At 43.9% G+C, this 21555-nt stretch overlaps 1 protein-coding gene across 2 annotated transcripts in view; it reads right to left on the bottom strand.

Annotated features, from left to right (window-relative positions):
* Positions 1-18012, bottom strand: part of krt1-c5 (keratin, type 1, gene c5) — a 28577-nt gene extending 10565 nt beyond the window's left edge. Inside the window, exons 1-8 of one of the 2 annotated variants that reach the window (XM_060066058.1) lie at positions 17722-18012; positions 16554-16680; positions 16026-16209; positions 15264-15695; positions 14951-15033; positions 13992-14148; positions 12007-12171; positions 11660-11785 (exon numbers count right to left, since the gene is read on the bottom strand). In XM_060066058.1, coding sequence (XP_059922041.1) covers positions 11660-11785; positions 12007-12171; positions 13992-14148; positions 14951-15033; positions 15264-15683 — 951 coding nt within the window. In that variant the 5' untranslated portion in view covers positions 15684-15695; positions 16026-16209; positions 16554-16680; positions 17722-18012. The remainder of the gene's footprint in view (positions 1-11659; positions 11786-12006; positions 12172-13991; positions 14149-14950; positions 15034-15263; positions 15696-16025; positions 16210-16553; positions 16681-17721) is intronic. The other variant, XM_060066059.1, reaches the window with a different exon arrangement.
* Positions 18013-21555: the final 3543 nt, after the last annotated feature.

The raw sequence follows: 21555 nt of genomic DNA, 5'->3' as shown, positions 1-21555 counted from the left end.
AAAGTAGGGACTGTCTTTAATGCGTTCCACCAGTGTTTGTTTAACATTTTCTGACATCGCTTGTATCCTCCGTGACACTGTGTCATTAGAGAGCGGCACCAAGCTTAACTGTTTCGCAACGTTCTCCTCACACATAATGCTCGTCATCTCTTTTGCGAATGGTAAACATAGCTCTTCAGCAATCGTGTGCGGCTTACCAGCTTTTGCTATACGAAGGCTGCCACGATAGGAAGCTTCCTGAGCTTTGGCAACGGGTGTAATGCTGTGCCTAATTGTTGATTTTGACTGCTTTAGCTCATCGCGTTTTCTGATGAAAAAGTCAACTGGCTTTTCTTTCAGTGATGGATGCTTGGTGGAAAGATGCCGAGTGAGATGTGATGGCTTCATGCATTCATTGCTGAGAACATCTCCGCACACAACGCACTGTGGTCTTGGTTCATCCTCAGCCCCAGTCCAAGTAAATCCAAGATTAATGTAATTCGAGTGGTATTTCCTTACAGTTTTGTGTCGTTTGCTATCCGGTGCTGAAACCTCACTGCGCAAATCACTGCAAGCACTAGCGCTAGGATCACCTTGACTGTTGGCAACTTCATTTTGTGTTCTACTCCTTATATTTCCTTGGAGCCAAGATTGCAACGAGTTTGCAGTATTTTTGCTTCCCCCACTCATCATCAAAGCAGTTATAACTATGCCGGTTTAACATCAATAGCTAATGCTCCAAAGAAGAGGCTCGTAGTAACGTCTCTTTTGGGTGCGCACGCACACGAAAAACAACGGCAACATACACACAGAAAGAAATAAGGAGAAATAAAGCCTAGTTTAATTTTAATTCCATTTAGAAACCGTGTGACTTATGTGTTTAGTGTTTGTGTGGCTGGACATTTACGTTTATGTAACGATTACCGATTGCTTAAATTTTTTCGCGCATACTCCACGTACCACTAGATGGCGCTCGCGTACCACCAGTGGTACGTGTACCACAGATTGAGAACTATTGCTCTTGAGGATTTATTGCGTAACATCCATAACAACGCTGAAACCAGACGGAGGTATGAAGGGTAGTTTGGGGCGACGGACGAATTTCGTCCGGATCCGGAGGTATGGATCGGCCATAACACAGAGCCGAAACGGGCGGAAACGATCCGGTTTCGTTTTATGTGGTTCAGGAATATCTCCGTAAAGACGGAGTCATTGCGAAAACCGCATCAAGCTGTAGAAACGCTGTAGTAAATATTCAAGGCGCTGGTTCTCCACAAAAAAAAGTGGAGCGCATCAAGGCTGCGCGCATACAGCCTGCGTCCTGTATACAAACATTCAGTCACGAGGAGATCCAACCTTTTAAATTGAGCAGAAATACTTTTTAATGTACAGTTAGTAATTACATTTATCAAGGGGCTTTATTTAAAGCTACAAAAATAATACAAATGAAATAATAAATACAAATTCAATGCAACTCTTACGTCCCCAAGCTGGTGGGGGGCTAATGACGTCATCGTTTGTGTTTCAGGCGTCGACACAAATCCTTACACGAAAACGCATAGGTCCGGATAGATTGGAAACCACCTCTGAAGGTGGTTTCAAATCTATCGGTTTCGGGCACTGGATTCGCCGGCTCCGTCTGGACGGTCGGCCGATTCATACCTCCGGATCCGGACGAAATTCGTCCGTCGCCCCATACGTTGCCTCCGTTCAGCGTTGTTGTGGATGTTACCCAATAAATCCTCTAGAGGGCAGTGACTGTCGTTTCACAAATTAACGGCATCGACAATCGCAAACATGACATCTGTAGAGATGATTTTGCTTTGTGTCATCCGAAATCGGCAAAAAAAGTGCAAAAAGTGTGCAGTGGCATGTGACACCCCTCACCAACCCGCAGATTATCCTCGAAATGTTGTTAAATGACCAGTTACAACTCATTGCCAAAGATAGATAGATAGATAGATCCTTTAATAATCCTTTACAGGAAATTACAGTGTCAGAACAGCGTGGACAGACATAACAAACACACATTGCAGGTGCAAAGTTAATTTTGTGCATTGTAAAACCGTATGGCAGCTGGTATACAGGACTTCCTGTACCGCTCCGTTTTGCATATTGGTGCAATTAGTCTCTGACTGAAGGTTCTTGATCACCTTCAGGGCGTGGAGTGGGTGAGTGGGGTTAGACATTATTGAGGCCAGTTTGTTGAGGATTCTGGCCTCTGCCACCTGCTGGACCTTTAGCTGCTCAGCCCCGACCACTGAGCTGGCCTTCCTGATCAGCTTGTCCAGTCTCTTTTTGTCCGCTGTGCAGGCGCCTTCTCCCCAACATGCCACAGCGAAAAACAGAGCACTGGCCACCACTGAGTGGTAGACAGTGCACAGTAGGGGTTGGCAGATGTTAAATGACCTTAGTCTCCTCAAGAAAAAGAGTCGACTTTGTCCCTTCTTGTACACCGCTTCCATATGACTTTTCCAGTCCAGCTCACTCTCGAGCTGCACACCAAGGTACCTGTGGTTGGCGACCATCTCCACCATAGTGCCCCCGATGCTGATTGGTGTTGGTTGAGTCCTCCTCCTTCCCCTCCTGAAATCCACAACTATCTCCTCCGTCTTTGTGGTGTTGAGATGGAGATTATTGTGTGTACTCCACTCCACAAAGTTGTCTATGGTGTCTCTGTACTCCTCCTCATTTCCCCCTTTAATGAGGCCAACAACAGCTGTGTCGTCTGAATATTTTTGCAAGAAGCAGCTTTTAGTGTTGTATTTGTAATCCGCTGTGTAGATGGTGAACAGGAATGGAGCCAGCACAGTTCCTTGTGGAGCCCCTGTGCTGCTGAGGATGGTGCATGAAATATTGTTCTGTAGGCGCACATACTGTGGTCTGAGATAAAGGTAGTCCAAACACCACAGTACCAGTAATGGATCCACCTTCATCATCTCCATCTTCTCCCCTAGCAGACGTGGCTGGATGTTATTAAAGGCAGATGAGAAGTCAAAGAATGTTATCCTTACAGATGCATCAGGGGTGTCCAGATGTGTGTATGCCCTCTGCAGCATGTAAATGAGGGCATCATCAACACTGATGTTAGGCTGATATGCAAACTGTAAAGGGTCCATTTGCGTAGACACACTAGTGCAGAGGGAGGAGAGGACAAGTCTCTCAAATGTCTTCATGATATGTGAAGTGAGAGCTACTGGTCTGTAATCATTGTGGTTTGTGGGATGGGTCTTCTTTGGGACAGGTACTAGGCAAGATGTTTTCCACAGCCTTGGGACCTTCTGTAGGCGCAAGCTCAGGTTGAACAGGTGTGTAAGAATACCACACAACTCTGAAGAGCAAGTCTTCAGTAGCCTTGGGCTGATGTCATCGGGCCCCACTGCTTTCCCTGGCTTCAGCCTGTACAGCATCATCTTAACCTGGGCAGTATGGAAAGTCATAGGTGGGGTTGCTGGTGGAGTAGGAGGTGAGAAGAGAGGACTCTGTGCAGGTAACATCTCAGGAGTGTTGGAGAGAGGGAGGGGAGGTGGTGAGGAAGCAGCATTGTTCAGCAGACCAGGTAGGGGCGGTAGTGGTGGTGTGGGGCAGTCAAATCTGTTGAAAAATCTGTTCAGATCATCGGCCAGACTCAGTTCACCATCAGGCAGTGTACTGCCCTTCTGCTTCATGCCCGTGATCTTTCGCATTCCAGCCCATACCTGCTTCACTCCATCCTGCTGCAACTGTTGTTCCAGTTTGAGCCGAAATGCTTCTTTCCCCTCCTTAATCCTCACCTTAAGTTCCTTATGAAGTTCTTTGATTTTATTCCTGTCGCCCTCCCTGAAAGCCTTTTTCTTCTCATTTAGTAAGGACTTCAGGCTGCTGGTTATCCATGGTTTGTTGTTAGGGAAGCAACGAATTACCCTGGATGGCATGATGTCATCATAACAGAAATTTATGTAATTGGTAATGCATTCTGTTAGGCCGTCGATGTCTTCCCCATAGTCCTCACAGAACACATCCCAATCTGTTATCTCAAAACAGCACCTCAGGGCTTCATCAGCCTCAGGATGCCAGACTCTTGATGTTCTGGTGGTGACAGGCAGCCTCTTTACAGCTGGGGTGTAGGAGGGAGAGAGATGTAGCATGTCGTGGTCTGATCGACGAAGAGGGGGCAGTGCTGTACATTTGTATGCATTTTTCACATTTGCATACAAGAGATCAAGTGTTTTAACACCTCTAGTTGCAATAAACTGTTTAAAAGTGGGCAAAGTCTTAGAGAGACAGACATGGTTGAAATCTCCAGACACAACAATGAACGCCTCTGGGAACTTGGACTGAAGTCTCGCGATAGTGGTGTGAAGCTCGTCAAAAGTCTCTCTCCATGTTCTCGCCAACCTCCTCTTGTTTCTCTTCATCCCTGCACGGGTTCCCCGATGTCTCCTCTGTAAGAGTTCCTTCGGTATGTCATGTCGAATCCCAAATATTGAGCCATGTACCAGGCTTATCAGTTCCCAACCGGTGTATACCACGGCAGTTTGCTCCGTCCGTCTGGCCGATATTAGGCACATATTTCCACTCCCGTTCCAGATAGTATGGTTAAGTCTTGGTTAAGAACTTAACAACACTCAAAAGTTGTAGCTAACACACTTATAGGAAGTCTAGAAAAATACAAAAAAATAATAATAATAATACTAAATCGACATTTAACATACACACTACACAGAGCTGCACGCAACAGGCTGCCGTCTCACCGGCGCCATAGCAACCAAAATGCAAAAGCAGGGGAACAATCAAATAAAAAGGTCAGGTATATAGTATAATATAAGTATAAAACGTTAAATACAATATATATACATATTAGATATTATACTACTCTATCTATGTTCGCGAATGGTCTGACTTTTGACTCTATACTGCCGCCTCGATTTCCGGTGGTATTGCTCCGTTTCTGCCGGAGCACTCCGGATTCGTAAGCTCAGATGTGACGGACCCATTGACGGACGAAACACCTCCGGGACCGGACGAAACGGTCCGTATCCGTATTTACCGTAGGGTGTGAATGGGCCTTTATGCGGTTTCACCAAAAAAAATGGCTTTGTGTGGACGGGGCCTAATACCCCCTTCCCTTTCCCTTCTGTTCCCTTTATTTTTCTATTTTTAATTATTATGTAAGTGCTGTATGCAGTGCTCAACTATTGTTCTTCTTAGGCTTTATTCTTTCTTTCTCTTTCTATCTTTCTTTCTTTTTCTTTTTTTTCTTATTCTCTTTGGGACCCTACTCCTTCCACAATATTTTTTTTTAAATGTTCATATTAGCTCGGAATAACAAACTATAATTTGGGCTACGTTAACATTTATTAAACAAAGGTTTAACAAACACACTTTGATCTTCGAATACATCTAAACAAATTTTCTACAACATTTATACTTTATTCAGAATCAATAGTTTAATTTCATACCCACTTTTTTCAGTTGGTCTTCGGTTGAGGCTATTGAGGGACTTCTCGCGCTCTAGGTTGGGCTATCATACAAGCTAACCATTTCGGACGTCACAGAGCACAACAATTTCACTATTAAAGCTAGAAACACAATGCTATGCTTAAACTGTTACAGTACTTCTCGTTTCTCTGGCGCTAAAATTATTAATCTAATGATTAATATGATTGTTATATATCGGGCGTTTGTGTGTGGGGACCAGTGTTGCCACAATTACCTTGAAAATGTAATCAGATTACTGATTAATAGTTACTCCTTAAAATAGTAACTTAGTTACTTTACTGATTACTTGATTTTAAAAGTAACTAAGATAGATTACAAGTTACCTTATTAGTCATTTAGCTGCGACAACACCCCCTGCTGCCTCAAAATAAGAAATTACAACCGGTTTTGCCAATACTAACTCCCCCAGAGTTAGTATACTCTTGTATACAGGGCCAAGAATTTGGTGCTACGGCTCTGCTTTCAACCGCTTCCGCCAACTTTTAATGCGTAGACAAAATATCACCGTGCGCTTTACGGGGCGATCACCGGATCACCGGGGCGATCCCCGGATCACCGGACGCAGCTCCACACACACACACACACACACACACACACACACACACACACACACACACACACACACACACACACACACACACACGCAGCACCGCACGACTAATTTTGCCGCTAATAATAACTGGTGGTGCGGACTCTGGAGAGTCAAGGTCGACACTCGCCTCTGATAGATTGAAGTCTTTGGAGACTTACGCTTTCCACGCACACGCACTCTCACACAAACAGACGGACAGACAGACAGACAGACACACACACACACCACTCCATCACTCTCAACGGCAATCAGTGATCCGGTAAAAAATAAACAAAATATTAACGCACAGTGACTTTGATGAGTAACTTTATTCTGATAACTGGTTTGAAATAGTATCGTGTTAGATTACTTGTCACTGAAAAACGTGGTCCGAGGCCAGTAACGTGTTACTAAGTAACGCGTTACTGGCATCACTGGTTGGGACCCCCGTTGATATGGCTAGAGGCTAGCTAGCTGCTTCTTACATATCAGAAAAACACTTTTCCTGGTTACTACAAGGGATGACACACGCACAGACACACACACAAACACGCAGGCACGCACACACGCACGCACGCACGCACACACACACACACACGCACACACACACACACACACACACACACACACACACACACACACACACACACACACACACACACACACACACAAACACTTGACTGTAACACTGATTTAAACAACCATTTCTTGATCAGCTTTATATTAATACTTCACCGATACAGAACCGGCGTACATCATTCGAAAATCGCTATTATAATGTAAAAAAATAGTTATTTCTTTCCTCAGTCTAACCCAGACTTCCCTTGGAGCAGCTGTCCTCCTTACATTTCTACTGACCTGACGTCAAATGACGCGTTTGACGTCATCTCAGTAGAACTTTGCTTGCCTGCTAGAAGGGCCGAGGACTAGAAGCCACTCGTTCCAATAAATCCCATCCCATCCCACTGCAGACACAAATGGGCGTTCTCGTGTGGTGGGGGTTCCCATTTACGCAGACTGGAACGCCCCCTTCTTATTCTTCGTTGCCTTTCTCGCTGTATTAAAATGTCAAAGTGTACTTCTCCGAAACCATGTAAATAGGGTTGTAAATAAACTTCCAAAGCTTTTCAAATCTTATTTGGAAAATAACTTGAAAATAACTAAAGAAAGACACATGGTGTGTCTTTTTACAATTTATTCGTTACCAGCATTCGTAGTGTTGATCAGCAGTGAAATAGTCCGCCAAAGACGTTGACGTTGTCGTTTAGCAACCGAAGACGCTGGGGTTGACAAGTTACATGACTACCCATGCAAGTGAACGGAGAGTTCCACGGCATTGAGAAGACCCGTGTAATAAAGGCCTATAATATTTCTGTTTATGGCATAGATTTCTCCTCAGATTAGGCCAATAAAGCAATGATAACAAAAACAAAAAAAACACAAACGCTCGATCAAAGGCCCGGCCCGACCCGGCTCAAGGATAGTGGTAGGAAATCAAAACCCTCATTGTTTAACATGAATTGGCTAAACAAATTACCACTGTAGCATATTTAAACACAATTCAAATTGTGCAGAGAATTATTTCCATTGGTCATTCTGACCGGGAACATTTCGAATTTTCGGTCCTCCTCATTTTTTTCCGGTCAATGACCGGTAATAACCGGACAACGGAAACTACTATAAACCGGCCTAACTTTCAACGTCAACACCGCACCCCTTCTTCTTCGCACGGCTGTCAACATCTGGAACATTTGCTAGTTAGATTTTCTCAAACAGAAGTTTCAAAATATGATCTAGTAGTAAGTACGGGTAGCATAGAACTAACGTTAGCCAAGTGGGGGCTCCATGATGCTAAATCTAATGAGAGAGGTACAATTTCCATTAAGGAATGAAAGCATAGTATGCCTTGCGACTGTGCTTCATGTCACCAGTTGGAAACAGGGCCCTGATATATTATTTTATTTCCCATATTAACCCCATTATTTCTCATAAAGTTTCCCCTCTGTTCTTTGTCTGTTATATTCCCTTAAGCCTTATATTGTTTACCTGTCGGGTTATTAAGCTGTCAATCAGTGATTTTGCTCATACTGGAGTCTTATTGGCTGTATTTAAGAATACAGACCCGCCCCTTCACGTTCTGTCGTCCATGCGCAGCTAGAACGCTAACACAAGCAGACGAGTGAAACAAGCTGAGAAAACGAGTCAACTATAGAGTCAGTTATTAAACTACATAAAAACTGAGTGGAGTTGAAGGGAAACGAACCTGAAGTGAGAGAGAGGGAATTGATGACCTAGCGCCGGGAGTTTTATTGTTTTCGGCAGAGTCTTGGTGAGTTCATGAAGCAAGAAGCTAATGCTCATTGCTAATTGTGCTAGCCATGCTGTGTCTTACCACGAGGCTCATTAAGAATGCTTGTATTTTACCGCTGATGCTGTGTGTGTGAACCTGACTATGTTAACTGTTCTGAGCTACTGTAAAAGCAGCACATTATTTCACTGATAAGCTGATAGAAAATAGGAAGCTAAGCCATTTTACTTTGCAACTCAATTTGTTTGTACTTTACTTTTGTGGTGTTTAATGTTTACAACTCGAGCATGTATGCTCTGCTATGCACTACTTGTGCTAATGGTATGTAGCATATGTTTAAAAAGACTGGTCTAGATGTACTTATTATAGCCTTGAATTTAATATGTTGAGGTGAAGCCTGTAAGATGTTTTTTATGTTACATGTTAACTAAGGCGTATTTAATCATATTTCATGGTTAAAAGAGTTGAAATGATTTGTAATTCATGATATAGTTAAAAGATAATTCTGCGTTGCTGCAATACTATTGTGTTTTCAACAGTATGTTTTTGATGATATCCATTATGGCCATAAAGGGTGTTATTCTAAGACCCATGTATAATAGCCTGTTTTTATAAAGGCTAGGTTTTTGTTTTTTTTGTCCTTGGAAAAACTTTGAGATCTGGATCGAATTCCCCTTGACGACGGGGTGGCGAGCTAGGGAAGAAGATACCTCCTTATTTAAAGGAGTGGACCGAGATCACCTGTGCCCAGGAGGAGCATATCATTCATTTACCTTCATTTACTTGAGTATCTCAGGTGAAAGCACTCTGAAGCGCCACACATGACCCTTGGCTTTGGACTTCTGACTTGACATTGCCCCTTTTGACTAACGCATGCTCAACTGGCCGAACCGAAGAATCTAAGGAACACTTGCAAGGATATTTTATTTTTTTATTTTTTATTTTTTCTAATGGACATTTTGCAGCCATTCTATGGTGGTTAAAGATAATTGTTCCTGACCTAATGTTATGGTCTAAATTGTGAAACATTGGTGAATGTTATTGATTGCACTGAAATCCATTTTGTTATAATTTTTCCTACCAAGAATACAGTCAATTTAATAGTAACCTGTGGCTCCAGTTGATCATTGTGCTGTCACTTAATTCTTCCCTCCTTACGAACCTAGACACTAGTCCATATCTAGATATTCTAATGCCCCAATAGGGCTACATTCGCAGTATGCCTTGCGAAACCCAGTATGCCTTTCGAAACACCTCGTGATTGGTCGATAAAACGCTACCAGGAGGCCTAAAGGGCGTTCTTGTGTCATGACGGAAACGCCCAAGACTGCAGATGGACCCTTCTCTGTCGTTCTGCACATTTATAAGCCCACCAATAAGGAATGAGGGGGGCTGGAGCTGGCGTACGAGACGTAAACACAATGTCCGCCATGATTCTTCACTGCTTAGCTAGAGAACTAGACCGACACAAACCTCCAACCATGGCAGAAACAAATTTGCAATGGAAAACAGCTGAAGTGGAGACCCGTGTATTGATTCTCGGCCATGGTGAAGATGGAATTGGGGGAAGAAACGTTGGCTTTGACTCTCGGAAGTCCAGATTGAACTTCCACATCCACATCAATCTGAAGTAGACTAAACCGCGACATGGAGGAGAAAGGGATTGTTGCCCACGATTGTCTTCCGCCGGAGCCCAAGTGGCGGTGGTGCCTCGCGGTGTTGGTGCCTCGCGGCAGTGGGCAGTGGGGCTCCAGAGGGAGACTGTGTCGGGTTCTCCGACGTCACTGGTCCTTCCACATCAATCTGAAGTTGCAGTTCAATCTGGACTTCAGAGAGTCAAAACCAATGTTTCTTCCCCCAATTCCTTCTCCACCATGGCCGAGAATCAATGCACGGGTCTTATTTTGCAAACCCGGACCCGAGAATTACATTCCGCACCCGACCAGACCCACTATAAATTGATACCGACGCCCGACCCGCACCCGAAGGAAAATTAGACACATTAGATGGAACGCCGGGGATTTGCACTATCCGGTGTTTGGCGTAGTGCTTTAGATTGTTGTGCAAAAAAAGCACATCATCCACTGTGGACGTTTTTTTAGTTTACTGCTCTGCTCCTGAATAACATCGTCCGACCCGACCAGCACCCGTGTCCGACACAGTATCGACATTATTTTCCCCCCGTTTCATTGAAATTGTGCGGGTCACCCGTCGGGTACCCGAACCCATGCAGGACTCTGGCTGAGATATCCCCCACTACGAGTCTTTATTTGTTGTGGAAGTACCAGAGATGTCCGAGAACCCAACGCAGTCTTTAATTCCTAATATCATCCGGAGGCGAACACAGCTTTTAGCCATGATATTATATATAACATTTTAATAAATACCTACTATATTATATAATATTATGTATTTAGATAAAGAGCTCCGGGAGTCTGCAAACGAGTCAAAAAGTCACTGTCTGCCTTTTCTCGGTCAAGAAGGGACAAAATTTGAGATTCATGTTACTATTTGAATAAATATATGACCCACTTTCAATGCAGATTCATGTCTCCACCGGTGAAGTTGCCCTTTAACAGCTCAGCTATTCTAAATTTCATCTCAAATGTATTCAAACTTTATCGCTTTAGCTATTTGTTTAACTCTTCACTTTATTTGTTTCCAAACATGTGACTTTTTTTAAATGGTCTGCATGTCCACTCCATTTAGACTCTGTTCAAATCCCTTCACTTGAGTTAAGCCATTGTAACCGTAATCAAACTATGGTAACCGTATCTCCTGGATTCAGGAGACATTACCTATAGGATGTTTCAAAATAACCTTCTTGTACAAATTCTGCCGAAAAGCATGAAAAGGGATGATATTATGAAACCAGGTGTGAGGGTGATTAGCCAAACGGCTTGTAATGGTTAATCACACTCACACCTGTTGGCATAAAAATAAGCCCTTAAAGGGTGAACACATCTTGCGACAAATGTATACAATGGCAACGTAGCACTTTCATCTTATGGTATCAATGTGTGTCGGCACAGAGATTGTGTACAACACAGCAGTGAATCACAATACAAGTCATTTACAAAATGGGTTACCACAAAGACCAAATTTATATATTGTCATTGTTGCCATTTGTGTCAAGCGTGCTCACGGTAAATGGTCTTTGGCAGCAAACCAGGAGAGATGGCCACGATGATTGGATCCCCCAGACCCCCCCAACCATCGTGGCTGCCTCTCCTTGCTTTACTCAAAGATCCATTACTGATATCCTTTGTTAGTAATGGTTACGATAAGTGTGGTCCTTTCAGGAGTTGGCCCTGTGGTACCTGTTTGCGTAGGCTCTCCAGCTCTCCCTCCAGGGCCTGCAGGAAGCGCCGCCTCTCACTGAGCTCCCCCTGGGCGCAGCGCAGAGCCTCGTTGCTCTGCTTCACCTCAGACTGCACCGCCTCCAGCTGGAGACACACACACAAAAACACACACACACACACACACAGACGCCGCACACACAAAGCCATGCAAATACACACTCACACACAGCCTCACACATGCCGACACCAAGCACGCACGCACACACTCACACACACACACACACACACACACAAACACAGAGTACATTTTTGATGCAACTCAGGAATAATCCCATACTCTAGGTAAAGTGAGAGACCAAACTGACCTTCTTGAGGTACCAGTTCTCTGCCTCTTCCTTGTTCTTGCGCGCGATTGCCTCATACTGGACCCTCAGCTCTGCCATCAGGGCCCCTAGGTCAGGCCCGTGCACAGCATCAACCTCCACACTCACCTGCTCAGTGGACAGACGGGCCTTCAGGGCACCCACCTCCTGCACACCAGCAGCCAATGGGAGTTCAAATAAGGACTGGAATACAGTAGAACATACAGAATAGACTACAGAACGGACTACACTAGACTGCACTAATAAAGAACTAATAGAACATACAGACAGATTAGATAAGACTAGACAACAGAACAGCGGGGGCTTTTTTTAGTGGGGGGACTGTATGACGTCATCAAAAAGGAATCCAGCGTGCACGCGGTCGCACACACATTCAGAAGAAATTTGAGGTTTGTTACTTGCCAAATATGGAAATTGTAACTAATCTCAATTGTAAAAATCAACATGTTTAATAATATTGTTTCTTTGCATTACCTTATATATTAAAACAATACCTACAGGTCTAGACAAACACTCACGTCACTCAACACATTTAAGGCACAAATCCAAAATAACCAAAGGCTCCTAACATCGCCACGCTACCACCACTTTAAAGACAGGCTAGGCCTACAGTCATGACAAACTGAGCAGACGGCGCTGCCATAGTGAAAACAAACGTGCAAAAAAAACATCTTTATACGTATATATTTATTTTTTGTAAGATGCTGAATTAAGTGGGTGGACAGCGTCCCCCCGCGCCCCCCGCCCACTGCAACCCTGGACTAGACAAGACGAATACAATAGAACATACAGACCAGACTACTACACTACAGAACAGATTAGACTAGAATAAACTACACTACAAAGCAGACTAGAATAGACTATGATAGAACATACAGACGACACTACAGAATAGACTTGACAAGACTAGAATCATTAGGACATTCTAGACTATTAAATATAACAATATTATTTCACGGCTCTTCTCAATATCTTGGAACGCTCCGTTCATTTGCATCGGCCCTTCACAACTTCCGGCGGTGAATTATATTTGATAATTCACCGTTGCTAAGTATAATTGACCGCTGTCAAGGAAAGTGAATTTTTTGCCGTCTTTCGTATCACTCCGCGAGTAATCCAGTAATTTATCAACCCCAGCTCTATACATTATCCCTTACTTATAGTATACATAATCCAATACTAGACTAGACTACATTAGGCTCAACTAGACTAGATTAGAGAACAATAAAATATAGTGGAATAGAATAGGATATAACGTTTGAAATCATGGGGCTGGCCCATGATATGTGTACCTTGGAAACAGGAGGGAGGTGTGAAAATGTTTGAGTTAACTGATGGATAAACTGTCATTTCCTGTTTACCCCACCTGGTCTAAACTCATGCTAACACACACACACACACACACACACACACACACACACACACACACACACACACACACACACACACACACAGACATACACAAGCACACACACACACACACACACACACACACACACACACACACACACACACACACACACACACACACACACACACACACACACACACACACACACACACACACACACACACGTGTGTAGCTTCTGTGAGTGTGTGTGTTATCGTTGTATCTGACAACACAAAGAATAGTGTGCAAGGCGTGGTCCTACACACATGATCATGTTTCCGACAGGAACAGTGTGGACCCATCCCATCTACACAGCGAGGGAACAATATCCTCTCACAGTTTCTTTCTTCCAAAACAATGACGACAGACACTTGCTGTATCCATAACAAGCCTACAGTCTTAAACCCTCAAAACCCTGGAAGCTTTCTTTTTTAAACACTTTGTTTGTCCTTTTTTTTGTCATGTAACGATCTGATATTCTGTGTTTTGCTTTTGTATTTGCTACTGTAATACCTCATGGATATCTATTATCATATCTCCTATCTTATGGTGAAGATCTGCCCAGGGGGTATCTCACCTCATCATGGTTCTTCTTCAGGAAGTAGATCTCCTCCTTTAGGCTGTCCAGGTCTCCTCTCAGCGTTGCGATCATCTGGTCGTGGTCCGACTTGGCCCTCCGAAGGGCCAGGCAGTCCCTCTCCACCGACTGGCAGAGGGTGGCCTCTGCCTCCCATCTTTAAACACAGAGCAGAGATTGAGACTTCATTGTCCGTGGTAAAGAGACAACAGACAAAGACCCCTCACACGCTGTACAATTAGAGCCTCACTTATCCACCCATTCATACACACATACATACTCTCATGGCGCTGGCAGTAGCCGGCTCGATGGGAGCAGCTTGGGTTAGGTGTCTTGCTCAGGGGAATCTTGACACTACGTGGAACAAACCAGCAACCAACTGTACCTTCTGAGCCTCTTTAGTCCTCCTGACATGAAATACCAGCAAACTTTATTTCCAACATGCTTTTGGTGCAAATACAGCAATACATAGTGCTTAACAAGGGAAATAACACAAGGAACAAGAAGTGAGTATATAGTAGAGTAAATGTCAGAATCACAGAAATCAACCTTTGAGTATTGGTAGTGCTGGCACAGACAACATTGAAGAATGTGTGACCAGGGACACACACACAGACACACACACTCTCTTCTCATTCCTCTCTCCCAGGCACGCAAACAGCTACGTCTGATCTTTGCACTTGCATTCATCCACGGCATGCCAGGAACATACCATTGACCCTTTGTGAAATACACGATTGACAAGATGAAGATGATTCCGGCAGCGTGTTCTGGTGCCTTCCCTTAAACATCACTGTGTCAACTGGTTATTCAGAAGAAACAAATACATCTTCCTGACCCTGAGCGATCTGACAGGTGCTACGCTAACCCACGGTTGCCATACCTCAACGTATCTTACAGGCAGCGCGGGAAGGGTGTTCTCACTCGCCTCGAGTCTGACAGAAAGGTCACACACTCACTTGACCCTAAAATCGTCGGCCGCCAGCTTGGCATTGTCGATCTCCAGCATGATGCGGGCATTCTCCAGGGTCCTCTTCCTCACCTGCAGGCAGGAGACACGGATACGTTGCTCAAGAGCACAGTCAGAGTCAAAAAGACACGATTTGACGGACGGCACTGAATTCTACATGTAAAGCTCATTCCAGTTGACGAGATACGGCTTTTGATTAATTCATAGACAGATTAGCCAAACTTTGGTTGGGGATCAGGGCAGTAATCTGTAACGTCACCCTGAAAGCTCAACTGCTACGTCCTGCTGTCCTGCACACTGACCTCCAAGCCGATGGTGTGCGCCTGGGCCAGCATCCCCTCCACGTCGTGTCCTTTTGGCGACTTCTCCAGCATCAGCGTCTTGATGCGGGCCTCCAGCTCGGTGTTGGAGCGCTCCAGGGAGCGCACCTTGTCCAGGTAGCTGGCCAGGCGGTCGTTCAGCCCCTGCATGGTCTCCTTGTCGCTGGCGCCCAGACCCAGGCTGCTGCCGCCCATCACGGAGAAGCTGGGACCCAGCGCGTTGAGGCCGTTGCCCAGGGAGACGGAGCGGGCCAGGCCGCTGCTGGTGATGCCCAGCGAGGACATGGTGGTGTGCAGCGGCGGCTTGGCCCGCCCGCTGCGCCCGCTGTGCCCGCTGTCCCTCACCGAGAGGCTGGAGAAGGAGGGCTGGCGGAGGGAGAAGCTACGCACCGACAAGGCCATGGTGGGATCCACCTGGGTGGGGGGGGGCAAGGTCAGTCAGGAGGGCTGAGTGGATATGATGGGAGTAAGGAAAGTAAGTAAAATGCGGATGGAATAGTAAGTAACTGCAGTTTCTTTTAGTAACTTAATAAAATGATACTTTGAGCAACTTTTAGTTACACTGACCACAGCATTTTTGCAGGTAAAAATACATGAATCAAAAACACACAAACTCAGAAGTCTTGCACTGCATAAAAATGTCTATCCCACGCTCAGTTTAGATATTACGGAAACTCAAATTCCAAAACGATCATCGACAAATACATATGATCAGAATAAAGAGAAAACAACACAAATACTAACTTGAGTTGTGTTGCTGAAGGTTTGCGTCTGCAGTCTGGCCCTGAGAGGTGTGTTCACGCTGGCTTAGGCTACTAAAAGATTGCTGGCTGTTGGACTGCTGGGCTCAGCTGGCTGTATATACCAGCACTCATCTGTGGGGTGGAGTCAGGTGAAGCGCATATGCAGATGATCACAGGACGTCACACTAGCCATGAAAGAAAAAAAGAATGAAAGAAATTATCGGGAAAGTGATTGTGTGTGCCGTTTTGTATGCACTGTTGGAGAAGTGTGGAATCTGAGCGTTTCGTATGTCATAAACGTCCAACTTGAAACTAGAAATGTAAAAAAAATTGAAAGTTCAAAACATTGTATTGTTTGTATAAGACTGTAGAATATTGACAATTGGATTGAGTGTCATAATAGGAAGTTGATGAAAGCATTGTGGTAATGAAAATACAAATATTACAGCATACAGAACGTATCCAAGAGCTTCCCAATAAAGCCGAATGGCTACATTACACTGACACTGCCTGGAGGGATGAGTTTAACCTGAACTCATAGAGCTGGATAGAACAGCCTCAGCATTTCCTCCTCCTATTGAGCCGGGGAACAATGCGCTGCACCGTGAGACGATGAGACGAGGGGCACCTGAAGACGGCTGTCTCCTCGGGAGGACCTGGAGGAACAAAGGAGGGCGTCGCCTGACCTGGAGCACTGGTTTATATTTACACACAGACAGCTATACCAACGCAATCACATGCACATGTGCTCACACACACACATTCATACAGAAATGTGCACACACAAACATGCACACGCACACTAACATGTTCAGACTCACACACAGACATATTTCTACAGAAATCATCATGCACACACACAAACATGCACACGCATACTAACACGTTCAGACTCACATACAGAAATATTTCCAAAGAAATCATCATGCACACACACACACACACACACACACACACACACACACACACACTCACACTCACACTCACACTCACACACCACACACACACACACACACACACACACACACACACACACACACACCAATAATTTAATAATAATTTATACCGTAATATTTTTTAAAGAAAACCAGAAACAGATTAAATCAGTAGCGGACAATGACTTAAATGTTGGCCTAAAGTCTTAAGGATAGATCACAAATAGGCCTAAACAAACCTGACTTCCCCAATAATTGTTGTACAGATTGTAAGAGTTTATCTGAATAAAAATTACGACTGCATTACATTCAAGTTGCATGCCATCAATGTGCTCAAAATGGCTAAACTGTAATTCAGATAAAATTCACATCAGTTAGGCTACTATAAGGTTATAGCGCCATCATGTGAGCATAATGAGATACTGGAAAAAAGAATAGCAGACGTGCGCTATCAATTCTTCTACGTTGTTAAATCCTATACAATGTCAATCGAATCGACTATATAGAGGCACAACTGATAAACGAAACAAGGTTATTATCAGGGACGGACTTGGATCAAAAAACGGCCCTGGCATTTGCACACACCCCACAACTCGTAGATCCAACTTTTCACGCACGGAATAAAAAAAAAACGTTCACCATCACTGCAGTGATGATGGTGAACTTAATCTTAAATCCGTTAAACAACTTAAACGAATCCGTTAAGCAAGAAAAAAGAATGGTACTGAAGCAAAGGGTTGGACGTCTGCAGGCCAAACCAACCTGAACCTCACCCGCTGCATACCGAACCAACCTGAACCCGACCTGCTGCAGCATCTATTGAGTGCGGTTCACGAAGTCTTCACACACTCATTGGCAGCCGGATCAAAAGGGCTCTTTTCTGATGTGATTCCTTGATTGGTCCTCTTCGAGAACATTGTTTGACGTGTTCATTAGCCCTGAGCCTGTCACTAACCAACGACAGTAAAGAAGGAGCAGTATGGAGACACTGTCAGATCATATGGAGATCTGTCCAATAACCGTCGAACTGAAGTGCATAGGGTTGATGCCTAAGCGAACCTACACTTCAGTATGTGGGGACGCCTCCAGGATAGATTATAAATAATTCTGAAGTGAAGTGCTGTAAAACTTTGGCGACCCCCCAAACAAACAGACTTCGTGAGCAGTCGTATGTGCATTTTTGCATCGTGATTTATATGTCATGTGATGATTTCATGTCTTAATTTTCGCTTTGTTTTCCTCGCGGCCTGCAATTGTATTCATATGCTACTGAGGAAATGTCACATATCAATTATTATATTTAGCACGAACTAAATATTGGCAAGATCGTTCTGAATTACGAATAAGTAAAACAATAAAAACATGTAATTGGGGTGGGCCCAAACAATGCTCAGTGGTTCACAGTACAATTGGTTGTACTCTTCGTGTCTTCCTATGCATGTTTTAATCCATGACAGTCGTTCTCCAAAGGGCTGGGATATGTGACCAGTGGCCGCAAGGTGGTCAGAATGTAACAAATACAGGTCGATAATTTTGTATCGTGAACGAAATCGTCTGTTTGATGTTAACTCTACATAGGCCTACACCGACAGCACTTACAACTCAAACATCCAACCTGAAGCAGTGTTTCAGGCTGCAGCAGGAGCATAAAGAGTGAATCATTGATAAAGTGATGCTTCTAAAGACTAAGAGACCCTTATTATAGTAAACCCAGGACCCGAACTCGTGACCCAGACTAAGAGAACACCATAGGCGTCCATTATCCTGTAGATCCTCCTTTTATTCACTATACGCCCTATTGCTGCAGACTTCAGGACCGTGTGTTGTTGGTTTCTGCTAAATGCCTTGCTGGCCTGTCAGGTCAAACTGCACTTGGGCCTAACATGTAGGCTACTTTGCTTTGAAAGACAAGGGCCTTCTATGTTTCCTTTTTTAATTATAGGCAAGAAGTCAAAACAGTATAAAAAGTGTAGGCCATTATTATATCCAACGTTTTTTTTATTGGCTCTGTATGATAGTTATGGTCTCATTTCCGGATTCTGTATCCTATACACAACAATGCAGATTTATACTCGGGAAGCAGAGCAGCCCAAGAAAAAACAAAACATTTCCATTTAAGATAAACTTGAGGAGGAAGAGGAGAGCGACGATGAGGAAGGTTCTGTGTTTCAGGTTTTTGTTGACTGTTGGGTGCAGAGGAGGGCGGATCCACATGGAGAATAGTGATGTGAATATGCAGAGACGAGGGGCACCGCTCATTAGCCGAGCGACGCACAAAGGCCTCTGCAATCAGGGGCCTATTCATTAGCATGGGGGGCCGCTTTCATCTGCAACCACTTCAGCCTGCCACTCAGTGGGGAGACGCATTACATTATGACACAACTGGGCGGCTTAACCGCTCAGAGATGCTTAGGCAGCGTGGAAAAACATGGCTAAACGCTGCCTGGAGCGATCCTATCTTGGAGACTTGCATCAGGGAGAAATCTGAGTTTATGGTGTTCTATTGGCAGGTGGCCAACGAGATGTCAGCCTGATAATCATCTCTGGTCTTCAGCGTGATGAAGACGGCCCTTTGTTCTTACATTCCATCTTGCAGAAAACTAGCCTTTTCTCCGTCTGGGATGTGATGTGATTAAAAGATATTGATTAGAACACATTCTGGGATTGCAGGCTGGAGTTGAGTTTTCAGTGTAAGATGCTGATGACGGGGACAGAGCACAGTACATGTTCTTCATAAAGTCTGCTTCAAGTCCTCCAAGACAGGTCTGTCTCTACTGGATGACTAGGGCATTATGATCCGTGCATTATAAGATTATCATATTATCATCATCTTTAATATCGGTGTTATTATGATTTTCTTTATAAAGGATTTTAGACATTCATCGTTCTCTGTCGTCAAAGGCGTATTCATTAACAGGGGCAATCACGGCACAAACACACACACATAGATACGCCCACACACAGGCATGGATGCACATACAAACACACACACACACACACACACACACACACACACACACACACACACACACACACACACACACACACACACACACACACACACACACACACACACACACACATAAACCTGGCAGAATCAAAGATCTACTCATCTCTAATCAGGATCCATTGTGTTGGTTTCTCAGTATGTTCAGCGAGATTTCTGTTGTCACCAGGAACATAGAAGCTCTGTGTTAACTTTGTTTCTTACATTCCTTTTCTTCCTCCTCTTCCTCTTTCTCTACTTCTTCTTCTTTTTCTTCTTCTTCTCAGTGAATCTCCATTGTGTTTCCTCCCTGATGTCAACGTTCACATCTGTTCAACCAGCCTCACTAACCCGACGCCAGAGAAGGGTTTAAAACCTTGATCAAATCCTAAAAATAGGTTACACAGCAATTATCTGTGCTTGGTATCTGTATTCAAACAGTTTATATAGTATTATAGATAATGATATTCCACATATTCAATTTATATAAAAATAATAGTGTGAGATAGCATTTAAAATCATGAGATTTATAATTGCAATTATAATGTCTGCTAACTGTTGGTTTGAAGAAGACTTATGTGACTGTTTTACAAACTGAACATTGGATAAATAAAACATTATCTAATGTTTATTACATATTTACGGACATACATTAGCTTAAACTATTTCTTTGTCCGAGGTTTTAACTTGCTTAATGACGGCAAAGAAAATATTGATAGTTTAGATCAAAATGAAACATGAGGAAGAAATTTAACACAAGAACATGAACAAAATACAATCATAACATAACCATATGTAAGTAGAAGCCCATAGAATCCACCACAGCTCCAACATCAAAACCCAACGTGATATGTGAACGTAAAGAACATGACTAAAGCACAGGATATTTCTACCAAGAGGGCCCTCCACATTGAGTCAGGTTTTGGGGAAATCTCTAAAATGAACCTGTAGAGCTTTGCTCTCCTGCATCTTTAACAAAAACACACAGTGGGCACTTAAGAGCCACCCATCAATGGTAAAACCTGAGAGTACTGTGTGTTAAAAGGCCCAATGAAAGCCTCAAAATGACCAAATCAATAGCTTAGCACTGCTAAGTGAAGCCTCCTTTATGGTGAACGCCACCATCCCCATTGATTCTGTGGTGAAGTGTGGAGAGTCAATTGGAGGCAACCTGTGGGTTTATCACCAATATTGCTCATAATGATCAGTTATTAGACGAGCCTGGCACCTTAAAGCTGACCTATAGATTTCATCCTATAATTTGTTTCAAATGTTCAGTCTTTGTTGTGTTATTCAATCTTGGCCCCTCTCTCTCGCTGTGTATTCTTCTTTGTTTGGCTGCTATTTTCACACACATGCATGTGAGTGAGGGAGTGCTAGATAGAGGGAGTGAGATATAGTTAGGATCTCTCTCGCTCACTTACACAGACACACACACACGCAGGCACGCACACACGTACTGTGTCAAACTGTGAAAAAACACACACACCAACCCAACCAACACACCAACCCAACCCACACACACCAACCCAACCGACCCACACCAACCCAACCCGCACACATACACATCAAGTTTTTGATAATCAACCCTCTCTTTTTGATTACATCCA

This window comes from Gadus macrocephalus, chromosome 11, assembly GCF_031168955.1.
Source record: "Gadus macrocephalus chromosome 11, ASM3116895v1".
In the NCBI taxonomy this organism is placed as follows: domain Eukaryota; kingdom Metazoa; phylum Chordata; class Actinopteri; order Gadiformes; family Gadidae; genus Gadus; species Gadus macrocephalus.
Note: the sequence above shows the minus strand (reverse complement) of the source record. Positions and strands in the feature narration are given on the sequence as shown.